General features: G+C 39.5%; 3 protein-coding genes across 3 annotated transcripts; all 3 read left to right on the top strand.

The window, feature by feature from the left end:
- Positions 1-1,215: 1,215 nt before the first annotated feature.
- Positions 1,216-9,181, top strand: sparcl1 (SPARC-like 1). Its single transcript, XM_069714085.1, has 11 exons — positions 1,216-1,298; positions 2,308-2,363; positions 2,515-2,580; positions 2,677-3,780; positions 5,006-5,114; positions 5,748-5,869; positions 5,963-6,083; positions 6,189-6,325; positions 6,581-6,729; positions 7,296-7,444; positions 8,485-9,181. Exons 2-11 carry the CDS (start codon positions 2,310-2,312, stop codon positions 8,511-8,513), a joined length of 2,040 nt encoding a protein of 679 aa, XP_069570186.1. The 5' UTR covers positions 1,216-1,298; positions 2,308-2,309; the 3' UTR covers positions 8,514-9,181.
- Positions 9,182-12,607: 3,426 nt separating this feature from the next.
- Positions 12,608-13,965, top strand: scpp9 (secretory calcium-binding phosphoprotein 9). The gene is made up of 6 exons (XM_069714034.1): positions 12,608-12,774; positions 12,861-12,995; positions 13,168-13,242; positions 13,359-13,418; positions 13,688-13,738; positions 13,880-13,965. Exons 2-6 carry the CDS (start codon positions 12,870-12,872, stop codon positions 13,955-13,957), a joined length of 390 nt encoding a protein of 129 aa, XP_069570135.1. The 5' UTR covers positions 12,608-12,774; positions 12,861-12,869; the 3' UTR covers positions 13,958-13,965.
- Positions 13,966-16,516: 2,551 nt separating this feature from the next.
- odam (odontogenic, ameloblast associated) lies at positions 16,517-19,002 on the top strand. Its single transcript, XM_069714036.1, has 9 exons — positions 16,517-16,576; positions 16,677-16,712; positions 16,811-16,858; positions 17,018-17,287; positions 17,413-17,469; positions 17,546-17,668; positions 18,461-18,493; positions 18,639-18,701; positions 18,967-19,002. Exons 1-9 carry the CDS (start codon positions 16,517-16,519, stop codon positions 19,000-19,002), a joined length of 726 nt encoding a protein of 241 aa, XP_069570137.1.
- Positions 19,003-20,168: the final 1,166 nt, after the last annotated feature.

Below are 20,168 nucleotides of genomic sequence, written 5' to 3'. Positions count from 1 at the left end.
TGCCACTCAAAAAGACAGAAATTAGTCTCTAATGGTTAAAGGCATAACATTCTGACAAATAAACAACAACAACAACAAAAATAGAACGGAATAAAGTATGAATGGGAGGCCACTGTGCAGTAGGCTTAAATGTAAATCAGCCCATCATTAACTTTTACTTTGATGATCTTGCTTTGCTAGTGAATACTAAAGAGGTTACTATCACTTAGACATTTTGTAAATCTGGCCAGTGGCCAGCTGCTGTTGTAGTTGTCTATATTTTTCTAATGTTTTCTTATATAATTATTTTCTTTTTTCATGTGCAAACGTTATTTGGTCATCAAAGTATGTAACGTATTTTTAAGGTTTGTAATCATGCCAGAAAAAAAATGCACAAACAATGTGTATTTTAGAGCATATATCATTTATACAGATATTGTCTCATACAAGTATTTGATGATCAGTTGAGACTATTTAGAAAGTGCTGTTTTAAAGATTAAGAGTAGTCGAAACCGCTGAATGGCTGCTATTTGCCCATCCTCATCCCATCATGTCGAAATACAGTATAAACCGCTGTTATAGCTTTCGGTGGTGGCTTCAGGATTAGACTTGTGATGGAGTGACATCTAGTGGTTGAAACTGGCAAAAACATTGTGGTCACATTTGTATTGGCTTTATATTGTATTAAACAGCCTAATACAAGTCAAAAAACAGAAATTGAATCCAACACAAGACCTAGATAGGCAAGTATGTAATTAGACAGATATGCGACCAATGACTTTATCCTCAACGATACAGCTTTATTTATTCAAACCTGTCAACAGATGCTGTTTTATTTTTTTTATTTTTATTTCTTTATCTCTGCACAGCGCTTTTTATGTTTTGGGGAAACTGAGATTGTAGATTTGTTTTGGTAGATCATCCAACCAAACTTCAATGTGAGATCTCTTTGTCTGCCTCCCTCCCAAAGTTAGCATTGGCATCCTAGACCCCGAAAAAACTTTGTGTGTGTGTGTGTGTGTGTGTGTGTGTGTGTGTGTGTGTGTGTGTGTGTGTGTGTGTGTGTGTGTGTGTGTGTGTGTGTGTGTGTGTGTGTGTGTGTGTGTGTGTGTGTGTGTGTGTGTGTGTGTGTGTGTGTGTGTGTGTGTGTGTGTGTGTGTGTGTGTGTGTGTGTGTGTGTGTGTGTGTGTGGCATGCCAGTTTGTGTGGACAATGTGTGTGCTCTCTTGAATACAAAAGGACATCTTCACAGGTTCAACACAGGCGCGTTCTGGTGTTTTATGCGGGATTCTCACTTTTCTTGCAACCGCCAGCCTCAGGTAAAATCCTATTTAATGAGACTTTAACACTATTTTGCAATGCAGTTTATTAATGATTATGAGAGGAGGGTGTGACATCTTATTTTTTAACTAGTTTTCAGTGAAACTGTTGTGTGGTGTACAGAGAGTGACTGCTGCCTTGATTATACTGAAGTATGCTTTACTTTGAGTATTTTTTGACAGTGGTGCCTTTTTCGATTATTTTTGTATATATTAAGAGGTAGTGATTATTGATGCGTTGTTTATAGTGTGATTTACTTATATATTACACATAGAGTAGACAAATTTAAATGTTGCTCACTCATACCTGTACATAGTCTAATCTGTATATGTACTATTTTTTACAATACATTTTCATATTTTTATTGAATTGCATGATATACAGAGTATCTTTTTTATCATATTTTATATGATAAAATGTACATTTCCTTTGTAACATTGCCTCTTAATCGTTGATATCAAAGAATATTCAGTGATTTATTCTTTTTGATTCATTTCCATACATGCAGTCCTGCTGCCTGCACCAATTTCAAGGTTTACTGTGCTAAACCGCAGAGCCTTGATCCCGCTGGACAGTCCCAGTAATCTGTTTTGTTTCCGTCCACAGAGACAAAAAGTTTGTGGACTTAGTCAACTTTTTCCAGTCTGGTAGCCACTGGTGTTTACTCAAGCTCTGAATGTGACTTTTGAGAGCGAGGCGCATCTCAGAGGCCTGTAACCATGACAACAGCAGAGGCCAGTCCCGCAGCTCCGCCTGTCATGAATGTGTTGGCAGCATACAGATGCATTCATGTGTTTCAACTTTGAAAAATGTGCCAAGTTCACATCTTCGGAGCGACCAATTAGAAGTCAGGATATAATGCATAGAGTGTTTGTGACTTGCTTTTTAGATCTCAGTTTAAAACGTTTCTCAGATTTTCCACTTTGCAGTGACTTACAATAATATAAGTTACATACATTTTTTGAACAGTTATATCCAATGTTTAAACCATTCATTTGAATTTTACAGGTATGAGGGCCTGCTTAGTATTCCTTTACTTACTGGCAGCGACATTTGCCCTGTCTGTAAGTAGCAAAGTCCTTCTCTTTTTTTTCCTAGTTGACAACTAGAATTTCTTCCAAACAAAAGTCTGGAGGGAATAAAGATGTAATATGATTTTTTGTTTTGCTGTTTACTATACAGAGGAACATTCATAATTATTCCTGTTATGTTTAGGTAAAAAGTAAACCTCATGGAAAGCATCATGGATCACATAAGTCTTTACACACAGCCAAAGAAAAGGTACAGTGGAGTTAACCATTTTAAAGTTTGTTATTTAAAACATTTGATATTTTCATACTATTTAATGGATTTTTTTCCCCCTCTCTCATGGTTCAGGATGTTATCACAGATGAGGACAACAAGCCGCAGATCTTACCCACTTTAGTCACATTTGAGGCCAGCAATCAGGAGCAGGAAGACGAGGAACTGAGCTCCGAGGACAATGCTAACGCTGGCAAGGAGGATGGAGAGGTGGCGGAAAAGAGAGAGAAAAGCACAGCAGTCCTGCTGAGTGAGGAGGAATTGGTCGACCTCCTTAAGAAAGAGACAGAAGAAGAGGAGGAAGCAGAAGAAAGAGAGCTGGAGGAAGAAGAAGTGGAGGCTGAAAAAGGCATAGTGGAGTCAAGCAAGGCTTTGGAGACCACTGAGATTGAGGAAGCTGAGGGGAAGGAAAGCAAGTTGGATGAACCCTTAGAAACCAGGGAAGAAGTAGTTGATGAAGAGGAAGTGGAGGAGGAAGATGTGAAAGATGAAGTAGAGGAGGAGGTGGAGAAGATATCTCAAGAGGAACAGAGGGAAGAGTCTGTCAGCAAAATGGCTGTTAGAGATGAGCAATTGGGACTGCTGGATGAAACAGACGGCAGCACAGAATCAGAGATTCCTGTCGATCTTGACTACGCTGCTGACAGTGGCGCAATGCAACCTCTACAGGTTTTACCAGCTGAAGTCAAACCAATCACTGATGACACCCAGTCTACTCCAAAACCAGATGTTCCAGATGTAAAAGAGACGGGAACTAGTGAGAAAGATCTTCCCAGAACTGCTGACGACTATGAACAAGAAATGCAAAACACTGAGGCAGCGGACAGTCAGGAAGAGTCCGATTACGACACTTCATCGGCTATATCTAGAGATGTAAGTGTCGATAAGAAAGAATCTGAACCAAATGTGGACCCTCAAGAACCAAAGAGCAGCGTAGAGCTTGAATCGGGGTCACGACTGTCAGGAAAGGAGGAAGAGAAGACTAAGAATGAAAGTGGAAGTCACACCAAGGGAAAGACAAGGAAGCAAAAGAAAAACCAGAGGGCGAGGAAACACTCTCCACAGAGAGAGGAAACACAACCTGGACAAGAGCAGAGCCAACAGGATCCTCAGGAGTCACAGGACAGCAGCATTGACAATGCAGTCCACAACGCAAAGAGGAGAAGGGCAGGAAAATGGGTAATGCATACACAATCTGTCCATTAACTCTCTTTAAAGTGGCTAATCAGTATTTGTGTATCAACGACTCACATGACAAACCCACCGAGAGTTACCCTGCCCGTCCAGCTTCAAACAGCAGACACACAGAGTTAGCAACTAGCTGGTGAGCATTGCGGATCATAAAAAAGACCAGTGTGTAAGATTTTGTGGCATCTGGCAGCGAGGTTGCAGATTGCAACCAAGTGAACACCCCTCATCTCAAACTCCTCTCGCAAGTGAGACTGTTTTCCACTGGAAATCAACCTCATAGGTCTTTCTTTGCTGGCAGCTAATTACAACCCACAGTTGTTTTTTAAAGTTAAGCGACCTGTAGCGGTCATTTAAATAATGACAATTTGGTATCATGTCATCAAATGACCTCGGACCTTCCGTGAAATGACCTTAACATGTCAACATTACATTATGTGGTGGTTGCACGTGATGTGTTACAATTGCCAGTACGACGGGACCAATGCCAATGGAAGGTCAATTAAGGTCCTTTGTCGTGATGGCCACACGAACGGATAAGTGACGCAGTTCAGAAGACGTGTGTGATGTGAGTTTTGATTTGTTGTGCGGAGGATGGTTGGGTTGATGATTTAATACAATAGTTGACTTGGGGGAGGAAGACTGCTGTTTGCTTCCTGTTTCCAACCACAAGATGGGAGAGTCTTTAAAACTGCAGCTACTGTTGCCATGATGACGAAAGTTGCATAAGTTTATAGGAGTAGTAACTTAAATGCAACGCACGTGTCAAATGATCACCTAACCCTAACAAAGTGTTTTTTGTGCCTATACTAAGTACATTTACTCTCAGTTTCAGCTAATTAAACACTAATGAAAGCATAATTATGAATATGTTTAATTTTTGCCAATAGATCTGCCTAAATCCAACAAACTGAACTGCTGACTGGCAAATAAAGGCTGTTGGAGACCACAATTTAGACTAATATTATTGCTGTTGTTATTCTATATCTGCTGGTTGTGTAAATAGGCAACTGCTATCCAGTCAGAAAAAGGTGACACTATATTAATGTTAAGTTTAGTGGCAAAAAAAAAAATCTGTTACCCCAGTTTTCATCAACTTAACATTTCCCTTTGCTTGTCTGCTGCAATCAGATATACTGATAAGTAATTGGATCATTTCTATATTTTCCATATGTCATGAAGTTTTCTTTTAAATCTTTCTTTTTTACTTTTCCAGGGTCCTTTAGTTGGTATGAATCCAGTGCAGATAAGAGCTACAGTGGATCTGTACCCCAGGGCCAGGCCCTCTTTTGATGGAAGCATACATCTCCCAGAAACCCCTGCAGGTTGGTGTTTATTGTTGATTGTTTATTGTCAAAAGTATCCCATTTGGCCTCCTGTGGTTGGTATTTTTAAATCTCATTTGATAATGGTTAACAGTTATTAAAGAAAAAAATAGAACAGGATTTTAAAATAAAATAACAATAATAAAAAAAAGAATCAAATACATCTTTAGTTTAAAACAAGACTGAAATTGGTAAAATAATCAAAAATTTGGTCTAAATGTATCTTTCAGATAATTAGTTTTTGGTTTTGGAGGATGGAGTGTCTTCCATTGTGTCTGTTCAGCGGCTGTAGCGGCATTCACCAATGACTCATTCACTATCCCAACAGTCTCACAGGGGAATCTGCTGACTGGATCATTTTGCTCCAACTTCCGCATGAATAGTGCCACTCTGCCTCACAGTCACTACCAAAACAGAGCTCTGCAGGCTTAAGGAGTGAATAAGAGCGATCATGTTGAATTTCATCACTGTGCCAACTCTAATGACAGAGGAATGTGGGGTGGTTACAGCACATTGGTTTCCACTGAGATAAAACCAAACCAGTCAGGAAAAGACTGTATGTCATTTATATCAGGGTTTTAAAATATCAGATGAATTATAGGTCGGAGATAATTGCAGTGTGTTTTCTTCTAGATCCATGTGACAATTTCCGTTGCAAACGTGGAAAAACATGTAAACTTGATGCAGACAATAAGCCTGCTTGTGTGTGTCAAGAACCATCAGAATGTCCTCCCAGTGTCAGTGAATTTGATAATGTAAGTATGTACAATCAGATGATGACTAAAGTTAAGAAAGGAAAGTTAAGCTTAGGTTTGAATTAATGTTTAAACATCATTGTTTCCATTCAGGTTTGTGGGACAGACAATACAACATATAATACGTCATGCGAACTCTTTTCTACAAAATGCAACCTGGAAGGAACTAAGAGAGGACACAGACTTCATCTGGACTACACTGGGCCATGCAAACGTGAGATAACCACTGTAAAGCAACAGCAATTTTGGTGTGATGCATGAAAAAAAAAAATCCTTTTTGACTCAAACTTTTCTTCTTCTGTGTCCTGCTCCATCTCAGTGATACCTCAATGTGCGGACACTGAGCTGGTCCAGTTCCCTCTACGAATGAGGGACTGGCTGAAAAATGTGCTGCTGCAGCTCTACGAGCATGACTCCATGTCCCCCGGCTTCCTCACTCCTAAACAACGTTTTAGAGTAAGACACACTCCTCAAATGATTATTAAAAATAGATTGAGACAGACTAATTGAGGCATCTGTGCACCAGTGTTAGCATGGCTTTGGTAAATATTAAAAACTTTATTTGCTGCAGGTTGAAGTAAATATACTGTATTATCATCAACAATTTGTTGTTTGTAATCAGTCAGTTTCCACTAGTGAAAAGGAACAGTTATTTTAAATGTAAATTGTTAGATCAAAACCAATCAAACTGTGGTCTTCTATATTCTTTAGGTGAAGAAAATCTTTGAGAGCGAGAGGCGCCTTCATGCTGGTGATCACTCTGTTGAGCTGCTTGCGCAGGACTTTGAGAAGAACTATAACATGTACATCTACCCAGTACACTGGCAGTTTGCTCAACTGGACCAGCACCCTTCTGACAGGTACATTTTCAATAATCTCTGAGATCATAAATATTAAATTTGGCCAACCATTATCTTGTAATCCCTTGCATCCTAAAATTCTTACAGGATGCTTGCTCTATAAACCGAATGGGTTTTAGAAGCCAATAACTCCAAGGTCACTGCAATATTCCACCTACAGTGTTTTGAAACACCATTCTGATGATTTTATTTCCGCAGTTAAATCAGTCAATAGCCTTCAATTAGATAACCAAAGCTCCTATTATAAACTGGAGCTTTACACTGTATATTTGTTCACTTCCATTTTGCATGGACAGGAGTGATGACAGATATAGATCATGGTGATGCACAGGATAGAATAACCCAACCACCTGTGACACACATACATATATTATTTTAAAAACAATATAAATCTAGTCATGATAATACCTGTGTCATATCTGAGTTAAACAACCAGAGGGGCTTATCCAATACTAAAATCCAATACCGGCCCAGTATATTAGGAAACCTTGTACTCAGTCATGATGCAGGCTTCACTTTATGGGGTCATAATAATTTAAAACCCAATCTCTGTTCATTCTCTTCAGGCTCTTATCCCACTCAGAGCTGGCCCCGCTCAGGGTCCCTCTGGTGCCGATGGAGCACTGCACCTCTCGTTTCTTTCAGGAGTGTGACGCTGACAAAGACAAACAGGTGTCCTTTAAAGAGTGGACCTCCTGTTTTGGTATAAAAACTGGTAAGAGCTGCAGCATGTGTTTTAATAAAACACACACAAGCCCAACAAAATCATAGAGCTATTTAAGAGCTCCAACCTAAATTTATTTTTTATATATTTTTAAGATTTTAAAAACAACACTGTATACGAGGGGCATTTAACAAAGTCAAAGACTGCTCCTGTGGCATAGAAACAGAGTGGAGCATCGCGACATGCACGAAGCAGAGGGAAGCTATATCCCTCATGAGTAGCAATTCCAAGTTTGGTCGCTTGATCAACATCAACACCTGAGTTACACACATTTTTGTGAGCCGTGGCATGTGCACCTCTGCGATGTAACTATAGACCTGACACTAGAGCAGTTAGCGCACATCAAAGTCACATTTTTTGGGAACACAAAGAAGTCACGGAGTCAAATCTGAGAATGAGAGAAGAGGTGGTGGGGAAGGACAAAGTTGTTTTAGTGAGCATGAAACTTGTGGCGTTTAATGCATAGTGAGCAGGTTGCGGGTGCATTGTCATGTCACCCAAGTTCCACTGTACCCCTTTTCAGGTTGTGTGTGTCCGGTTGTTAAATCTCACAACATCAGACTAGAATTTGGTGTTGACAGTCTGACCCTGGGGGGCAACTTCATGGTGCACAACCTTGTGACTGAAAAGAAAACCCACTTGGATGACGTCAGGACGCACCGTCTTACAAAATTTGACACTTCTGTTGATGTCCATGGAGAAATCGCTGATGCGCCAGCAGTCACAAAAAAATGTGTTACTCAGGTGCTGATTTTAATTGAGCAACGAAACTTGGAATACTTACTTGTGAAGGTTCCCTCTGCTCTGTAGATGTCACGGCGCTACACAGCGTTCACTCGAAACAGGAGCAGTCTCAGATGTTTTTGATCGCAACTCCGATGTCGCTGTGAAATTTGTTTGGAATCTGATGATTTCACAAGCAGTTGTCATTATTAGCTTAATATTCATCCTTATAACCAAGGAAAGTGGGAAAATGACTGTTTTTCACCATTTGATGTACCTTACATTCCATTTCACTTTTTTCTCCACAGAGGATATGGATGTCAACCTGCTTTTCTGAGCATTTTGAACCTCATCTACTACACAAAGCTGGTAGAAGCTGATCCAACGATGCAGCGAGAAACAAAAGCTTCTGTAAACAATTTATCTCCTGATATATTGTCAGGTCAAAACGTCACAAAACAATCTGACAAGTATAATTGAAAGAAACTGTTTTTACCACCTGCTCTAATGGACAAGTGTTGGTAATCCTTGCTGTTATTTTCTGTCAGGCAAAGCTTGGAAATTTAAATCGTTGATCTGTAATTCAGACTAGGCTGTTAGAATTGTTTTTTAGAGTATAAAAGAGAGTTATTTTTAGCCAGTTTTATTCAGTCTTTTTTTCAAATGCATTCCAAACTGGGGGGAAGTTTACAACAGCTTATTAATAGAGAAGGCGTGGTAAAGTATACAGTGTCAGGCTTTAAAAAGAACTGTGGTTTGTATGTTAGAGTGATTTAGTGCAGAATTACTTTTTAAATTATAACGGTTTAATAGCTCATTTCTCCCTGGTGTTATACTAGTACATGTAAATCTGTGTCTCTTATTTTAGCAGCAATTGCTGTAAATGTTTGTCTTCTGATCTTATGTTTGCTCTAATTAAAGTTTTATGGACAGTAAAGCACTTCACAATAACATGACATAGAATATTTCAGTGAACACTGTTGTTAATGATGAATAAAGTCCTGAAATAAAGTCATTGCATCATTTTGGTGGGACCCCAAAAGGCCGCGGGAAACATCAGTTAATGCTCTAATGTCACCTTTTATTAATCGACCTATTTCTGTGTGCCTTTGTGACATGAATATACCCTATGTCCTCTGCAACAGTGGGTTTGGGAATTCAGGTCACTGGTTTTGGTTTGCCACATAATCCTGAATAATGGCCATATGTAAGGCAACAAAACAAAAAATAGCCTGCAGCTTAGTCATGATGATTACAGTAACTTGTTGTTTTGAGATTCTGATTGGACCTTCGTGGGGAATCATTCAATCTGACGCTCTCTATATAAGTACAGAAAGAAGCAGCTGTTCACCTGTCGACTGTCTGCTCTCACTGAGATCCAACATGTTCTGCATACTGTGGATTATCTTTCAGACCCTGGCAGTTGTGGTGGAGGGTGGTGTGTCTTCAGGGAGTGCTGAGGCACTTGTCAATGTGGGTGTGAATAACAATGGGGGAGCAGCGGCTGGCATTAGTGCCAACGCTGGCGCTCAGAATGGGCTTTCACTGAATGAACCCATTGTGGCCCACTTAGTCCAACTCGATGGGTCATTCTTTATCCAGCCACTTGGGAACCCTGTAGGTAAGGCTCCCCTGCAGCAACTTATTCCCATCGCAGCTCTCCAGCAAGGTGGGTCATTTCTGGTGGGGCAGCCAGGTGGAGCCAACGTGATTCTACAGCAGCAGGTGGCTGCTCGGCATGCCGGGGGTGGGCCTGTCTCGCTGTTTGCAGTGCTGCCACAGAGAAATGCCGGAGGAGACCCTCAGCGTGTCGTACTGACTCCGGGCCAGGTGCAGCTGATCACTTTGGCCGGGTTGAATAACCAACGACAATTTGGCGGTGCTGCTGGTGGCGGTGGGAAACCAAGTGGCAGAGTGAGGTTTCAGCGTTCAGTTGCAGCTCGTCTCAGGAGGACACAGAGTCTGGGGATGAAGGTTATGGCTACTGAAGAAGAGGAAGAATGCTCTGGGATGGAGATGGAGGAGAAGCAAGTGAAATGAGACGATTCATTCCTACATCCAGATTACAGACCCTCTCGCATGATAAACTCCTAAAGTGTTATCATACATTGTCATCATAACTGATGACCAATAAATGATGGAAGTTCTCACTGTTGAGTCCTTGTTGGTTGTTTTATTTCAACACATACATCATCTCGCCCAAAATAAGTCAATCAAAGTGTGCTTAAACAAAAAAGTAAATAAAATCAGCATCATGGGTGCGACTCCTCTTATGGCATTTATTTCTGTGTAAGAGACTGGTAAAAATATACACAAACTTCTATTTACAGGACACTGCTTGTAGCTACTTGCAACATAGTGATTTGGGTCTCTAAATGTGAAAAACATCCGTAACCTATCATTGCTGAATTCATAGAAGAACCCATTCCTGTTGAATAAAGCAACATGTGTCGCGATATGTGGTGAGAGTGGACAACATGTGACATAATGAATACAATAAAAACTAAACTTTTCATGAATCAGACAAACATGTATATTAAGAAATGGCTTTTTTTCACAACATAAAACTGAAAAAAAAGGAAGAACATCTTTCTTAATTGGACCTACATGACTGTGTGTAATTAAAGGAAAGCGCCAGACCAGACTCCCACAGAGGGTGTTTACCTGGTCTGCTGTCGGCTGCCCAGTCAGCAGCAGAAAAAACATTCCCAGACAGCCTCAGTATGTGACAAAATAACCACACAGGGAATGAATGTAATGGCTCCAAACAATGTGATGGTTGAGAAAATGTGCTGATGAAACATGACATACTGGATCTATTCCTGTCTATTGGTAACATGAAGTTTTTACAAATAAAAAGATGCTCTGCGTTTCATCAGGACTGAGTATGATAGTGCTCATTGCATATATTTTATGACTGCATGGCTGAGTGGAAATCAGCTTGAGGCAAATATAAAATAATCACAAATTATAGTTAGGCCTCCAGTCATGCCTGAAGCAAGTATTCTAATTTTGCATTCTAATATATCTGCAGGCAACATAAAATTTGTATTTCTAGACATGAATCAAATCATAATAAGTCATTTATATTCAGCTGTTTTCCTAAAGTCACACCATTGTCTAAAACACAGTTTGCTGCTCGCTGTAAATAAGTAAAATGTTTGATTTGAATTTAAACAGTTAAACACTTATGCGTTCCTATAGCTATCTTTGAGAGAACATTTATTGAAATAATGCATTCCCGAGCCCCTCAACCCAACCTTAACCATCACAGCTAACCTAAACTTTTTCGTAAACTCAAACCTTAAAACCGTTCCTCAAACAGTCCTTCGAAGGTAACAAAGTGAGGACTAGCCAAAGTTCCCTCACCTTATCAAAAAGTCCTCACTGTCAAAAAGTCCTCATTTTGTTAAAATGTCCTCACTCCGGTGGTCTTAAACTAATGGTCCTCACAAAGATAGTTGAACAAGTATACACACACACACACACACACACACACACACACACACACACACACACACACACACACACACACACACACACACACACACACACACACACACACACACACACACACACAGTTTTCTTTGAGGACATTTATTGACAAAATGCATTCCCTAGCACCTTACCCTAACATTAACCATCAGATCTAATCTCAAACCTAACCCGAACCTAAACCTAATTCTAATCTTCACCCGAAAACCAAGTATTGTCCCTCAAACAGCCCTCGGAAGGTGTGAGACAAAGTGAGGACCAGCCATAATGTCCTCACTTTGTCAAAAAGTCCTGCACTCTATCAAAATGGCCTCACTTCACTGGTCTAAAACTAAAACTGGTCCTCACAACGGAAATTGCACAAGTAAACACAAACACATTTTTCATGGTCAAAAGCACTTGATGGTGATGTCAGTTGTTTATCTCCCGTCACCACAACCCACAGTGTGTAAACGCTTCATACTGGTTTTAAGTCAGTAGCATCCCAGAAACCCATAAATCCATCCGAAGACACTGAATCATTATGGTTTTTTTGTTATTTTTCTGTGGTCACTCAGCTGGTTTGAGAACAATGTCAGATGGCTTAACACAGTAAGGTGTCATTTAAACAGGCAGCTGATGAGTTACATTTCTTTAAATCATGTATTGTAGAAAAAGAAGATGTCATATTGTCAAGTTTCTATGACATACAGGTGACAAAAATAGTGTGTGAACAGGTTGGCGTTCTCCTCTGTAATTGGCTGGTAATAATCTCTGGGAATGATAAGAGGTGTTCTACATGCAGTAGGTTCCTGTTATCCTTCTGGGCACATAGAAATAGAAGGTCTGTAAAGTATCTCTCTTTTTACAGGTTTCAAGCTATAAAATGAAGTTCCTTCTTCTCACAGCATTTGTAGCAACCATCTGCCATGTGAGTACAATCTGTGTCTGTCTGTCTGTCTGTCTGTCTCTCTCTCTCTCTCTCTCTCTCTCTCTCTCTCTCTCTCTCTCTCTCTCTCTCTCTCTCTCTATCTATCTATCTATCTATCTATCTATCTATCTATCTATCTATCTATCTATCTAATATCTTGTCTTTCTATTTCTTGCAGGTCAATGCAGACAAGGTAATGTACAGACTATGAATTTATTCATGTTTAGCACAATATTCTGAATCCTAGTCCATAACAAACACTTTTCCATATCCATGCAGAGACTAAGGATGCTGGCAGCTCTGAACGGAGGACTGATAAGCGGAGCAAACCCTGGGTTGATGGCTGGAGGTTTCAACCCACCTGTTGTTGCAGGTGGTGGAGCAGATTTTATTGGGCAGCCTCAGTTTGCTCAGGTCAGCCCAAATGGTCGTCATTCGATCAGTCTATGGAAAATGCATGACATGTCATTAAATTAACTACATAATACTATAGTAACAACATAACACGTTGAGGTCGCTGAACTTTTATATGAATAATTTTACAGTAATGCCGACCCACAATAATGATGATTGATATTTTCCCTAGTTTGTTCCTGCAGTTCCGGCTTTTGCTGTGCCAGCCCCCATCCCCAATGTGTACCGAGTCCCTGCTGTTAATGCGGTTAGTTTGTCACATACCGAGGTGGTGTTAATGACACAAATCTCATGTTGCAGTGTTTCAGGCTTTAGAGTACCACAAATAATGATTCGATTTCTCTCTTTCTTGTTTACTGCCAGCTTCCTTTCATGGGAGTTCCCCAAATGGCTCAAATTAATCCTAATCAGGGACCTTTGATGGTAATCACTTACTCACCTGTTTTACAACATCAATTTATTACTGATCATCAATTAAAAAAATTCCCCTTGGGGATTAATAAAGTATCTATCTATCTATCTATCTATCTATCTATCTATCTATCTATCTATCTATCTATCTATCTATCTATCTATCTATCTATCTATCTATCTATCTATCTATCTATCTATCTATCTATCTATCTATTTTATAATGATACTTCATGTGAATGAAAATTACACTGGTTAAATGTTGCTCTGTGACTCTCCAGCGTCAAATTATGAAATCAGAAAGCACCTTGAAGGCGACTGTGGACACTCAGGTGAGACTGTGTACATTACAAGCAAAGAAACAGATGTGTGAACAGGAATTCAAAAATCATCAACACTGTCTTTTTATGTGTATTGTTTTTTAGACTGTCCTGCTTATTCATTCATTCACTGTTCCCTCATCATTTAATCAGATTCCAGCTCCTGCTGCATCAACAGCAGCGACAACAACAGGCAACTATGATGAAGACAATCATCAGGAAGATAATTGAGTTGGGACACTTTTGATGAAATATAAAACACATTTATATTTCTTTTTATACTTCTGTAATTTTGTCTTCACGTTCCAGTTGTTTTACTTGTTTTGAGAGGCAAAAATACCCTGAAACCAATTAATCAGTTTACATGTTTGTTTTCTAATAAATGTATTCTACTTTGAGTCAAAGTTTGTTGTGTATGAATTCACACCAACATATGTTATGACCAGAAACCTTTTGTCAATTAACTGCAAGCTGAATATACTTCATACTGGATCTCTGCTGCCATCTAAAGGAAAAAGCAGAAAAGCCTTTTGCCAAAAGGCTTTTGGGAATAAGCCTATTTCTTGTGAAACTCCAGCTCATGATACAGAGATAAGGCAAGGCAAAGCAAGTTTATCTGTATAGCACATTTCAGCAACAAGGTAATTCAAAGTGCTTCACATAAAACCATTAAAAGCATCAAAACACAAGGCAAAAGAAAAAGGAAATTTAAAAACAATTAAGAACAGTGATTAAAACAATAAGAACAGTCATTAAAACAATAAGAACAGTCATTAAAACATTAAACAAACATCCTTGAATCTGGTTCAATTAAAGGCAGCAGCAAACAGAGTGCAAGTCTTCAATCTTGATTTAGGTTCTCGCCAGATCTGGATAACTGTTCAAAACAAAACCAGAAGTAAGAGGAGTTTCAGATTTGACTCACTGCAGCTGTTCATGTAACTTAAAGCACATAACTTACCCAGACGTGAGCTGGTGCAGCATGAAACACTTGTCAGATTCAGTTTTGGCAGTTTTCACAGAACACAGTTTGGCTTGTAAGAATAGGAAAAACACAGCTGTGCATCATTAGTGTGTAACTAGCGATAGTTCAGTTCCTTTTTGCTGCTTCAGTTCCAGGGTCCCAGTATTGTGCATCACTGTCACACTGTTGTGGCCACTTGAAAAGAACACAACCATTGTTAATATTATCAGTAACTTCTGAGCTTTTATTGCTATGACATGTCAAAATGTTTGCTATGAAAAGGCTCTACCTGGACACAAGTTGAGGCTTAATTGTCATTTCAACCAAAACAAAAAACTATTGAGTATAAATTTTTTTTTTTTTAAACTGCAAGCAGTGATATGCGGGCTCTCACACAGCGGGTCGGGACCCCCGGCTGCCCTACGTGCAGCACATATCCCCGCTTGCAGTTTTAATTTATTTCTCGTTTCCTGTTGCCAACAGGGGGCGCTATGACTATGATCGAATATTACCATACAGGTGTCTTCAGGGCAGTACTGTTATCAAAGATGTAATGTTTGAGGAAGATCGGAATATGTACATAAAAGTTACAGCAACTTGTAGTTTCATGGCGAGATGCTCAAAATGGCCGCCACGCCACGGGCACACCGATTGACAAAATCAAATCTGTAGGAAGAGTTTGTTAAAATACAACACGTGCGAAAAGTCAAAAAAGGTGACTAAATTCAAAATGGCAGACTTCCTGTTTAGTTGAGGTCATGCTGCCAAGAGACTTTTTTGTACATCTCGGTGTTATAAACATATCCACACATTTTGGTGCATGTAGGTGAAACCAGGTGCCAGGGCTGCAGTTTAGGGGGCACTGGTGAGCCGTTTGGCCACGCCCACTCGCAAAACACATATTAGATGTATCGTCTCATGTATGTCGATGTATGTGCCACGTTTCGTGAGGTTGATGTTTGGGCTTTCGCACCATTCGGTGCTCGGGCCCGCATAAAAAAAAAAAAATGTCTGTGTGCATCAAAACACACACACCGTAATGAAACATTAAATTTTTTACATATGATGCACAAGCAGTGCAAGTTTTCCATACAGTTTCTGTGTATAACTGTTAAAATGTTTCCAGTTTTTTTGGTTTTATCCTAAGCATAACATTTCGAACACAGTCAACCATTAGTACCAATGAATTGTCAAATAGAAATGCAACATCAGCCTGAGCATGATGACAGATGTCTGATTATAAGCTCCCAATTCTTGTTTTTCTTGTTTTTCTCATGACATGCCACAATTCCTGTTGGTTTTAGTGTCCATAATTACACCCTGAAGTGCTGCACTTAACATAAAGAGAAAATCAAAGAAGTGCATTATGTGAACTGGACACCTAAAGTGAAGAATGTTGGTCTGTCGAAGCAAAACAGTGACAATTTAATGATTTTGAAATCTTTTGAAAATTGACTTATTGATTTAGAGAAAACCTTAAAACCTTGACACAGACCATGTCATGGTATTTAGAGACATGACTTACACTTAATGACATACTCACCTGTGCTGTGTTGTAAGTGTCTGAGTCTGATGCCATGAGAAATGTCTGTCACACTGACCACATATTGTCTGGATGGGTTGGTGGTAGAGAATTTAAAAGGGACGTGGACAAGGTGAGGAGACACACTCAGGAAGGGAAAGCAGAACCAGAGTAACGGTAAGAACAGCTTGTGGCACTCATCATTTCATTATTTCCTGGTAAAATGTATGGTCGAGTCTTATGAAGTTTAACAAACTAATATGAATTCACTGAAGTTATGCCTGTTTTTGCACTGCAGGACAACATGAAGCCGCAAACTGCCGTTTTGTTCATCTGTCTATTTAGGACAAGCTTTGCTCTGCCAGTGAGTTACATCTGTATGCTGCTGCATCATATGAACACTTTGACATCTTGAAAAAGAAATTAAGTGTTGCTTTTTAAAAAAAATGTTTCTTTTCTTTTAGTTGCAGATTGGAATCATTGCAAGCAATAGCAATGAGGTAAACGTCTGTTAAAGCATTTATCTGTGGATGTCAGGTCACGTTTTCTGTCACTTAGGAAATAAAAATGGTCTAATTCCACCATTTTCTATGTTCAGATCCTGAGACTGAATGGATTAACTCTTGCAGCTCTTGGACAAGCACAGGTATAGACTGTACCTTCCAACGCTGTGCTGCTATTCTTTTAGCTAACCAACACAAAGTTTCAAGAGTTACTGTGTACTTTCCTCAGTCTAATTAAAACACTTCAATGTTCTCTTTGGAAAATAACATGTAAACTCACACATGACTCTGCTATCCTCCAGGCCTCTTCAATACTACCACAGTTTGTGCTGCAGCAGCAGCAGCCCGAGGTGTTGCTCACCCCACAGATGGTGAACTTGAACCCACAGATGGTCAACTTGAACCCGCAAATGGCAGGACCTTTTGGCCCCCAGGGGCCCCAGCTGTTGTTCCCCAACCAAGGCAACCACCTGACACCCATGTTTGTCCCCAACGGCCAGCAAGAGCAGCTCGGACCTCCACAGGACCCCAACGCTGCTAATGTCCATCAGCAGGCCGGAAACCCAGTGCAGGTACAAACAAGCAGCCTTGTAACACAACAATAGTGTGGTTTAATTACTTTATGTTGTCATTGTGCTGCTGCAATGCTCCTCACAGTCATATGAATGAATTAATAATTGTTTTAAATCTCCTCTAGATGTTTCCACAGTTTCAGTATCCATCTTATGGATTCCCTCAGTTTCACAGGCAGCAGGTTTGAATTTAAACTTATTGGCCGGTTCTTGGACTCTTTATTAAGAGCTGATCTAAATGGATTATGTTATCCACAGGGCTTCCATTACTTTGTACCACCTTACGGCTACCCCCAGCAGAGGAACACTGTGATGCTGCAGCCCAACAATGCCCAGCAGAACCTGGAGAGAACCACACAGAGACCACAGCTTCCTCTGCAGGTCAGACACAGAAAATAACCTGAAGCACAGAAAAGAACCAGATCTCAGTTTCTCTGTGCTTATTGATAAAAAACAAACTGAAGGCAGTCAGTTTCTCTTCAGAAGCTGCATTCTTTAAGAGCAATTTTTAAGAACATTTTGTTAAATGAAAATGTGTTTTCTAGAGACCGGCACACTTAATTTTTGGACAAACTCGGCAAAATATACTTCACACAAATATTCACAGTATATTAAAAGTAACATGAATAGCAACTGCATTGCTTTGAATTAAGTTTTGGATCTTCTACAGGCAATACTTTCTTAATGACAGGACTGAATGCTAATAACAGAGCTGTAGATGATGAGTCATGACTGTGATGCAACTGTCTGCAATACTGATCACACCGCCAACCTGTCTTAGCAGCAGACTGCTGAAATCATGGCATTAAAGTCCTATCTGAGTGCTGAAATATACCTCATACATCTCATACAGGTTTTATTTATCACTACTGATGTACTGTAAGTTTTTATGTTCAGGAAGGTGTCAATTAATTTTATTTATTGATAGTTTTTTTTTTGCAGATAATGCTTGGATTTGGTTGACAATGTAGTATGTGTGGTTTATTTTCCCAAACATGTGATATTATTCTATATTAATATGTTTGCTATTGATATTTATATTTTGTTGTATTTTATTTCTTCTTATCTGGTAATGTAGTGGGCTTTGCGTTTTTGGGAAGAAAAAAAAAATTAAGTATGCATTCACTTTCTGACTTTTGCCATTGAATTTTCATGCATGTTGTCTAATTTCAGCAGGCCTCCAAGCCCAAACTGCAGACAGAAAAAGTGAGTGCTCTCATTATCTGTCTTTTATTTCTCCTAATTTAAACAATAAACTGAGTAAGAATTGTGCATCATTTTGGTTTCAGTGTTTTTGTAACATTGTTTATCTTACGGTGTGCTGTGACAGACATGGCCACTGGGGACACAGAAAGAGGCTACCACAATCCCTCCTAATCCTCGCGGCGACACATCTGGTCCTGGGATTGATGAGGTATATTTTATACAGGGGCACTCAACTTTTAAAACCTTTTACATATTCATGCACACGCACACGCACACACACACACACACACACACACACACACACACACACACACACACACACACACACACACACACACACACACACACACACACACACACACACACACACACACACACACACACACAGAGCCTTGTGTTACATGCTTGCTGTCATTTATTTTGCAGCATTTGAGTCTTGATGATCAAACAGCTGTTTTTTTTTTCCTCTGCAGGGTAATGCCAACTTCCCCTTCCTGTTTGAGCCTTAGATGTCACCAAGGAACAAACAACGAGGTGAACAGGGAAACTTCGTGTGTTTGCCCACAGCCTGACTGAGACCTACTGGAAATTGCTTTTTGCTTTGATAACATGTTCAATAAAGAACTTTGCCAAAATAAAAATGAAAATTTGCATTCTATTGTGGTACACAAATATTGGCTTTACAGGAAAATTATGAATTACATGAATTTCTTTGAACCATAATTTCCTTAAATTATCAGAAATATGTTCTCCCCTGCCCTCATACTGAGGGTTCATGGAGTCATACTACAAGTTCATAAGAGGCTGTAGTTTACAAAGTATATTTAATGAATACTTTATGAAAAAAAACTTGAATCAAGTAACTAAATCATATTATTTACCTCCATCAACAGTATGTGGGTGACATTCCGGGGAATGAAAGCCACACTTAGCATGCAGAGTAAATGCAACTGTGGACCTGAGTGGCTACTGACGTCTATTCTATTACCTATAGTGTCTACATCCAGAAAAATCAACATTATAAATGACCAGTTTGAAACATATCAAAAGTGGTTCTACGGTTTTTCAGGATCGCCTATAGGAATATATATACTGAATATTTGTATCATCAAAAGCAAGACTCACTTAAGCAGCGACTTGAGCAGCAGTGAGAATCTCCACACAGATATTTAAATTGATGACTGAACATTAATCAAAGACAGCGAGTTACTTAAGCCATGGCATTTACTGCAAGACTCACCTGCAGTGTGCAAATGTCTACAGCCCACCAGGCATTCAAACTTATATTAGACATCTGACATTGAGACACACCACGCATTTCTCAAAACAACACATCTTAGTCAATCTCAATTATGCGCAAAACAGCAGTTACTTCACACAATCGATTTTTATCCCTTTTCTTGTCAACAAAACGTGATGACAGACATGACAACAATTTGACTAGAAGTAACAAAATAAAACTTGGGACATTGAAACTGTGAAACTTCTTGACATGATGTGACTATACTTCTTATTTGAGTGTCTTAATCCTGAATAAAAAACAATTTCCTTAAACAAGAGAAGGCAAGCAGAAACATAAGCTTCATTGGGTGTTGCCTGAAACTTACCTGAGCCACTAAGTCACTTTGAGATTTGTCATCGTAAGACCAGCTATTTCCACGTGTGACATCTGTTA

The sequence above is a fragment of the Brachyistius frenatus genome, unplaced genomic scaffold (genome assembly GCF_029030835.1).
Source record: "Brachyistius frenatus isolate BFR_SWC_R1_liver_20210118 unplaced genomic scaffold, ASM2903083v1 Contig_125, whole genome shotgun sequence".
Lineage (NCBI taxonomy): Eukaryota > Metazoa > Chordata > Actinopteri > Embiotocidae > Brachyistius > Brachyistius frenatus.
This window is presented reverse-complemented; position numbering and strand designations above follow the sequence as displayed.

Excerpts from the sequence above, each read along its gene's own strand:
- sparcl1 (XM_069714085.1), top strand. The coding sequence starts at position 2,310 with ATGAGGGCCTGCTTAGTATTCCTTTACTTACTGGCAGCGACATTTGCC. Across the intron at positions 2,364-2,514 it reads CAGCGACATTTGCCCTGTCT|GTAAAAAGTAAACCTCATGG; the intron begins GTAAGTAGCAAA and ends TGTTATGTTTAG. Across the intron at positions 2,581-2,676 it reads TACACACAGCCAAAGAAAAG|GATGTTATCACAGATGAGGA; the intron begins GTACAGTGGAGT and ends CTCATGGTTCAG.
- scpp9 (XM_069714034.1), top strand. The coding sequence starts at position 12,870 with ATGCTGGCAGCTCTGAACGGAGGACTGATAAGCGGAGCAAACCCTGGG. Across the intron at positions 12,996-13,167 it reads GGCAGCCTCAGTTTGCTCAG|TTTGTTCCTGCAGTTCCGGC; the intron begins GTCAGCCCAAAT and ends TATTTTCCCTAG. Across the intron at positions 13,243-13,358 it reads GAGTCCCTGCTGTTAATGCG|CTTCCTTTCATGGGAGTTCC; the intron begins GTTAGTTTGTCA and ends GTTTACTGCCAG.
- odam (XM_069714036.1), top strand. The coding sequence starts at position 16,517 with ATGAAGCCGCAAACTGCCGTTTTGTTCATCTGTCTATTTAGGACAAGC. Across the intron at positions 16,713-16,810 it reads TTGCAAGCAATAGCAATGAG|ATCCTGAGACTGAATGGATT; the intron begins GTAAACGTCTGT and ends TTCTATGTTCAG. Across the intron at positions 17,669-18,460 it reads GACCACAGCTTCCTCTGCAG|CAGGCCTCCAAGCCCAAACT; the intron begins GTCAGACACAGA and ends GTCTAATTTCAG.